Source organism: Chinchilla lanigera, unplaced genomic scaffold (genome assembly GCF_000276665.1).
Source record: "Chinchilla lanigera isolate Chin_1 unplaced genomic scaffold, ChiLan1.0 scaffold00106, whole genome shotgun sequence".
Lineage (NCBI taxonomy): Eukaryota > Metazoa > Chordata > Mammalia > Rodentia > Chinchillidae > Chinchilla > Chinchilla lanigera.
The window spans coordinates 3,228,610-3,236,380 of record NW_004955507.1 but is presented as its reverse complement, the minus strand read 5'-3'; the positions used below and the strand labels follow the sequence as shown (position 1 = coordinate 3,236,380).

Below are 7,771 nucleotides of genomic sequence, written 5' to 3'. Positions count from 1 at the left end.
AGGAAAGCAAGAAAGAAAGCAAGAAAGAAATGGAGGGAGGCCATATTACTCACATAAATATGTCAATTTTATATAACAATAGCTTGCTAATTTTTTAAAATCCTAGGCTTTTTTTTTTTTTTTTTTTTTAGTGTGTTGTGTTGTTTGGTGTGCTAGGAATCAAACCCAGGGCCTGCTGCCATTAAATCTCATTTAAAAGCATTCTTTCCCCCAAGAAACTGTTTGCTTTTCTTATTAAAAAAAAAAAAAAGCTATATCATCATCCCGTAAGGACAACCCAGGCGATAAAATGATCTCTCCTGGCCTCCCATCCCGGCCCTGGGTAACTCCTTTCGTCAACATCCTGCGCTGCGGCTTTCCATCGCCTTGCCATGTCCTGTGTGTACTGGAGGACACAGGCTGGAAATCACAGGGCCTTTCAACATGATGGGTGCACCATTGTGCAGAGGGTGTTACAATGGATTGGGCCAACTTCCTGCTGCTTGGCGTTTAGAGAACATCCAAAGCTCTGCTGTTATGCATTGTTCTGCCAGGAACATCTGTGTATAACTCTTTATGTGTATTCATACTTCTCTCCCCCCCTCTTCAAATAATTTCCTAGAAGTAAAAATATTTTTTCAAGATGTTGCCGCTAAGAGGCAGGAGGGCAGGTTCCCGAGGCCACCTGTTGGAACCTAGACCCGGTGCTGCCTCTTCCAGGGCAAGTTACCTTGGGCAAGTTACATAACTGCTCCGCATTTGTTTCCGCATTTGTTTCCTCATCTCTACAATGGGCAAATAGTAGCAGGCTCGCTAGAGAGATGCCTGAGGACTCAGGGAGTTCATCTTGGTCATGTGGTGCCTACCCACACCAGCCCTTCGTAATGACAGTCACCATCACCAGAATGTGTGCTACCTGCTTCTTCAGTCTTCAACAGCTCTGACACAGTACCTGGGTCTTTGTGATTCCTCTGCACCCAGTCAGAAAAGAGGAAGTCATGGAGGGCACTGAGTGATCTTTATTGAGTGACTGAACGCAGCAGTGACGGGATCCTGGCTAGAGTCTGCGTCAGCCCGACCTGGGCTGGGCCCCACGCTGCCTCTGCCCGGCGACCAAGTCACTTAACCCTTCCGGACCGCAGTGAGGTGGAGATTCGCTCATTGACTCTTCATTCATTCCTTCGTCACCTGCCCTATTAAGGGGGCCGCTTTGCACCAGGCGCTGACTGCTCTGAGTGCTGGGCTCTATGAGAAGAAAGAACAAAAAGGAAAAGAGAGACACAAGTCTCTGCCTTGCTCTGCCTGCATCCTGGGGGGTAACAGTAACAGCCCTTTAGTGCACTGCTGAGGAGGCGATGCCTGGTATCGTACCTGGGAGTAGTAGGTGCTCAAGGAATGGTGTAAGCGTGGTGGCGCACACCTGTAATCCACACTCATGGGGCTGGGGCAGGAAGATCACTTCAAGTTCGAGGCCAGACTGAGCTACATAGAGAGTTCAAGAGCAGCCTGAACTTCACAGAGAGAACTTGTCTCAAAAACCAAAAGCAAGACCAAAGCAAAAGAAATGGTGTGGCTGCCATCCTCCTTGTCTGTTTCACCTGTCCCGCCTCGGGCCAGAGGTGGAGGAAATCGATCCCAGGCCCATTTTAACGTCAATGCTCCAGGAGCCTTTGTCTTTGGTGGGGTTAGTGTGTGTATGTGGAAGGTATACGGCAAAAAAGGACTCGCTGGAGGCCAGTCATGTTGGAGACGGGCTTGGAACTTGGCCCTGAGTGCAGGAGGCCCCGAGAAGGCCCTTGCCCCTGGCTGACAGGACTTCATGCTTTGTTCCCTAGGCCAGGAGGAGGGGGGCTGCCTGCCGCGACCGCAGTGCCCCCAGGAGTGTGCCTGCCTGGACACCGTGGTCCGATGCAGCAACAAGCACCTGCAGGCTCTGCCCAAGGGCATCCCCAAGAATGTCACAGAGCTGTGAGTAGCCCCAGACCTTGCACCTGTGGGGTGGGGGGCAGTGGGACAGGGAGAGAGGCCTTTCCTCGGGGGCTGGGCCCTGGCAGCAGCAGGGGGAGGGGGTGCCTGAGAGCATGGATGGGATGACTGGGAGGAGGGCTAGGGTATCGCAGACAAGGAAGCTGTAACCCCCTCTTGGAGTCCCCCCGCTGCAGTCACCTGATGACACACATCCCCACGGCAAGATTTCATCCCTTTGAACTAAGCTCTGTCTTGAAAATAAAGAACATTACTTTCCCCACTTGATGTTGTCTTGTTCCCAACTGTGGCAAAGATGCTTACACAGGTGATCTTTTGTTTACTAGTGACTCTTCACATGAGTTGACTATGCTTTAGATAATAAATCCCCTTTTAGTGGATATTTAAATTGTTTCCAATTTTCACTGTGTAAGGAACACCAGCGTGAACATCCTTCAGGGAAACCTCTAGTCAAGGAGCACTGAGTGTTTAAGACTTGAGTTGGACTTGGTATCTGAACACATGTGGGGGTGGATGTAAGTGTATATGACAAACAGGGCCAGGCTACTGACACTGTGTTCTCTCTGTAGCTACTTGGATGGCAACCAGTTCACACTGGTTCCAGGTCAACTGTCTACCTTCAAATACTTGCAACTTGTGTGAGTATTCAGGCTGCTTGAGGATCTCAGGCCTACCTCAGAGGGCCAGAGGGCCATTGTCATTTGACCGTCATGGCTTCAGTTTTTTTTTAATTTCCTAAAAACCCTCCTCCTGGGCAGATCCTATTTGTGAATCTCCACTTCCCTGCAGGACCCATGTGCCTAGAGCTGTTTTGCCACCTAGTGGCTATGCTTTGCAATTGCACCCTTCTAGCACTATCGGGTGAAACCTGTCTGCTTCTGCCCACACCATCTCTTTCTCCGATGGGGTAAAATTATTGTTAATCCAAGCAATCCTTTGAAGATAGGAATCAGGGCAGAAGGACAGTGTGATGTGTTATGGGAAACCTTTTGGTCTAACCTCAGTCCCCAAACTAAATAGGAAACAGGACACCTGGAAATACAAATTTGTAACTAGATTTTCCTTAGGCTCTCATCTGCTTTTTTATTTCCACCTTCCACCCTTTCTACCCATGGACTTAGATAAAATAAGCCTCAGGATAATTAGCTCAACTACTCTTAACTTTCTAACCTAGTTAGTACCTCACTTCAACTCTCTTTGTCTATTCACTAGTCAGATTCTACCAAAAAAGAGGTCCAAGGGACATCCCAGCTTAGTGCGGCTTGGAGCAGCCCTCCCCAAAGGGTGGCTTGTGGACGAGTATCAGTTGGAGAACTGTCTGAGGTGGCGTTGTACTTAGATAAGAGACCTTCACCAGAGTGCTCTCCTGCACTGAGAAAGCCTCGCTACGAAAGCATTGTTTGCTAAACTTGGCTGTGTTTCGTTGCTCTTGGAACAAGTTCCTGCTATGAGCTGGTAGCATTCATTTCCAGGGCTGGCTGCTTTGAGTGGCACTGCTTACAGAATTTTGCAGCTCCAATTTATTTGTCTTTGCTTAATGACTTTGAGAATGTTTCCAGCATTCCAGTGGTGGTAGGGGTGAAACAGTGGCTGGTGGCTGGTGGCTGGTGGCTGGTGGCTGGTGCCAGAGAAAGAGACTGAATAGTATGAGCTTCCAGGTTTTCTGTGGCCTAACCTGAGGCAGCTCCACCTATGTATGGCTCAGCTCCACTTGAGGAGGACAGGAGGGGACAGAGCACTTGTGTCGGGCTGGCTCTTTCTCTGATGCTGCCTCTCCAGGGCTGAAATGTCTCCTCGTCCCCATCATGGGGAAGGACCGCAGTGTGTTGAATGTTCACTGAAGTACTTAACTGCGTCTGTTAAAGCAAGGGAAGATTTCTAATTAGGTTAGTTTAAGGAAGGTACCCGGCAAAGGTGAAGACAGGGCACATTCTCTTATTTTGTGCGTATTTTGGAGTCCAGCTGTGTGAGGGAGGCAGATGCGAAGGTCCCCAGGTCGTGGGGCTCCCCCTGACTGTCATGGTCTGGGGAGACTGCAGGAAAGAGATTTGGGAGCTCTCCGAGGAGGCTGTGAGGACCCCAGGATGGGGGTTTCAAGGGGAGCATCTTGGAAAACAAGTCAGTGAGTACAAGGAACAAGGTATCCAGGGGGCGGACCTGTGGAATGCTCAGAGTTTCGGAAAGCTTAGTAAGTTAGTAGCAGGGAATGGGCGGGCAGACCAGGGGCATCTGGCAGGGTCTGGGGCTAGAACTCCCACTTCAGATGGAAGGGAGCGGGATTTGGGTAAGGAAGTAACACGTCAGATTTGTCCCTGGGAAGATGAAGCCGTAGTGGAAACCAGGAGAGACACTGCTGGCTTGGCATAAGCAGAAACCCAAGAAGAGGGAATGGTGTGAAAGCTGAGCCGAGACACAAGCCAGTGAGAGCCATGAGCGGCCTGAGGTGTGGGAGGGGTAGCGTTCCAGGCTGAGGGGAGGAGGAAGCCAAGGCTGGGCTCCATCCAGCCTGAGGGTCTGTGGGGGTCAGATGGAGAGTTCTGGAGAGGGGCTAGGCTGGGCCCACAGGCTGGCAACCTCCACATGGACTAAAGGAGACCTGGGATGGCGCTTAGTATTCTGAGGCCTGGGGTTACCACGGACCAAGAACGCAGGGCCACAGAGGAGGCGGGAGTGGCAGGCAGTCAAGGGTCCAGGAAAGATAGGATGGAAGGGTGGTCTCCTGTACCGGAGGTGGACCCTGGCTCTGCCTCTGGCCAGCTGGTGTCCTGGGTGAGTTAGTCCCTGTGAGACTCTGGGTCTTTATTTGTGAATGGGTCACTCTCCCTAGAGCACTGCCTGTATAGATTGCTAGCCAGGGAAAGAAGACCACAGACATGGCGGGCGGGGGTGCCCAGTGCCCTTGGTGGAAGCATCTCCCTGGTGGAAAGGGGCCGGAGCCAGCTCCGCTGCAAAAGGGAGGGGCCGGAAGGGGGCAGCAGCCCTTTGGGACACATGGGGAGTTCAGTGGCCACCGCTACCCCAGCAGAGGAGGGGGGCCCTGGCCCCGGCTGGGGAGGAGAGCAGATGGGGTGGGCGGGAGCCCACGAAGTGAGCCAGAGTTGAGTTCTTCTTTCCAAAACATGCTCTTGCTTTTTCCAGGGACCTCAGTAACAACAAGATCAGTTCCTTAAGCAATTCCTCCTTCACCAACATGAGCCAGCTGACCACTCTGTGAGTACCAGCAGGGCCAGGGTGGGGACACACAGGGTCATGACGTCAGCCTGCACTGGGCAGGGCTCCCCGGTCACTCACAGTGACCCCATGCAGAGGGTAGCGGGCAAAACATTTCACTGCTTCTCATGTATAAATACATCTTTTGTTGTAAAATACAGCACATACATGGAGAAGCACAACAAATGTAAATACACCCTCTAACAAATAATCGTAAAGCTAGCACATGTGCAGGCACCTAGATAAAAAGTGGCACCGTTAGCACCACACAGCTCGCCTCTTTCTTCCTGGCTTTCTCCCTCCACCCACCTCAAGGCAGCCCCCATCCTGATGTGGAGATAGTTGCTTCTTTAATTTTCTCTATAGTGATTGTCTACTTATATATTTATTTTTGTTGGTTGTTGTTGTTTTTGAGACAGAGTCTTGCTTTGTAGTGCAGGTTGGCTCTGAATTCACTATGTAGCCCCAGCTGGCCTTGAATTTGCAGTGATCCTCCTGCCTCAGCCTCCCGAGTGTTAGGATTACAGGCTTGCACCACCATGCCCAGCTACATATGCATTTCTAAACAACATAGTTTAATTTTGCCCATTTTTAGAACCTCATATAAACTGAATCATGCAGGGTATATCCATTTCTGTCTGGCTTCTTTTGCTTAATGTTGTTATGTCCATGAGATCCATTCCTGCTGTGTGTAGTGTGGTCTGTTCATTTTCATTACCACATAGTGTTCCTTTGCAGAAATGTGCCGTATTTTCTCATCTATTTAATTATTCATGTATATTGGAGCTGTTCCTGGCTGGGACTGTTGTGAGCAGAGACCCTTTGAACGTATTTATGCCTGGATCCTAAGACGTTTTCATGCTGGCTGTAATTACATTCCAAACAACTGATCAGAGGCATTGATAAGCATCCCTTAGGTCGGCCTGTACTGAGGGATGCATCTCGTTCACCTCGCAACACCTCACGAGGCCCGTCTCATACCAGGAACCTAGGGGCTTTCGCAAGGCTTTGCTGCGGTCAAGCAGTAGAGCTGGTTCCCGGGAAGGAAAGGAGCCCGACCCTGCCAGGCCCCAGGAGCACGCTGTGGGTTTGAGGCCAGGAAGGGCCTATCTGGGTTCCATACGGATTTCTCTGTTCCTGGATCTGCTAGTGAGCTATCTCCATCTCCCAGTCTTCACGACACCTGTGACTGATGCTGTTTCTGAGACAGCCTTAGAAGGGCCTTCTGAGCCCCAGTGTGGAGCCACTGTGGTCTAGGACTGTGTTCCTGTGTCCCAGCCCACGGATCCTGCCCTCCAGGGACATTTGGCAATGCCTGAAAACACCTGTGGTTATCACATCTCCGAGGGACGATGCTGCTGGCATCGAAAGGCTTAAGGCTGGGGAGGTTGCCAAACACCCCTCACGGCACAGGGCAAACCCCGAGACTGAGAGTTCTCAGTAGTGCTGAAGGTGAGAAATCCTGGCCTAAGGGGTCCTGGCAGCCACAGGGAGACAGCTATAATACGGACAGCTCCTCTCTCTCTCTCTTTCTCTATCCTCCTTTTATTTTTTTGATACAGGTGTCCCTAGGTAGCAGAGGCTGGCCTTGACTTACTATGTGGCCTCAGACTCACGATGATCCCTCTTCCTCAGCCTCCCAAGTGCTGGGATTGCAGGTGTGAGCCACCGTGAGTGGCTCATTTCTTATTTTTTAAAATAGCTTTCCTGAGGTATAATTTGTACGCAACAAACTGGCCATATTAGAAGGTAGAATTTGTAAGTTTTGACCATGTGCATACCCAGGAAGCAAGCACCACAGTCCAAGTGGATCTCTAGATTCATGCATGGTGTTGTTCATACTCGTAGTTTCTTCCTTTGTATCCGCAAGCAATATTCCATTGCATAGATATGCCACAGCTTGTCTGTCCTTTAGTCAGTGGACATGATGCTATTTCCAGTGTGGGGCCATTGCAGGCATCATCTTTCTTATTAATCTGCCTTTCTCCCCTAAGTGGATTCATTTATTTGGAAGCATTTAAGGATAGTGATTTAGTGTGATTTAGAATCTTAGTGAAAATCCCTCTTAAAATGTTAATCACATGACTGTGGGGTGTTGTTGCAGCACCCTGAACCTGAGTGTTCATATCTACTACAGTGGGGGTAGGTACCATACCTTCCTTGCTGAAAGAGCTTCTTTTTTCCCTTCCTCCCCACAGGATCCTCAGCTACAACGCCCTCCAGTGCATCCCTCCTCTGGCCTTCCAGGGGCTCCATTCGCTGCGCCTGCTGTAAGTCCCCTCATAGTTCACACCTCCCGGAAGCCCACTTCCTGCCCCCCACTGATGGCAGAAAGAGCCCCATGCCTGGGGTCTCTACGGGGCCAACGTTATGTGCAGTAGCAGGAATCCAGAACACTCACCCAAGCCTCTTACAGAAGCCAAGTCAGGAATGAGAGATGATCCAAGAAAGGGATGCTGTGTCCCCTAAGCTGAGTTTGTAGTGTATGTGGGGGAGGAGTGTTCACTTGCATATGGGACTTCCGCTCAGATTTGAAATGTTTGTTTGCAAAAGATCTGTGAATCTTTCTACAAGTTCCCACTGAGTTTTTGTCCTG

The 7,771-nt window shown here is 50.4% G+C and overlaps 1 protein-coding gene across 1 annotated transcript in view; it reads left to right on the top strand.

Annotated features, from left to right (window-relative positions):
- The window catches only part of Slit1 (slit guidance ligand 1), a 161,185-nt gene that overhangs the window by 128,939 nt on the left and 24,475 nt on the right, over nt 1-7,771 (top strand). The window contains exons 21-24 of the mRNA XM_005407596.2: nt 1,815-1,947; nt 2,535-2,603; nt 5,104-5,175; nt 7,374-7,445. Coding sequence (XP_005407653.1) covers nt 1,815-1,947; nt 2,535-2,603; nt 5,104-5,175; nt 7,374-7,445 — 346 coding nt within the window. The remainder of the gene's footprint in view (nt 1-1,814; nt 1,948-2,534; nt 2,604-5,103; nt 5,176-7,373; nt 7,446-7,771) is intronic.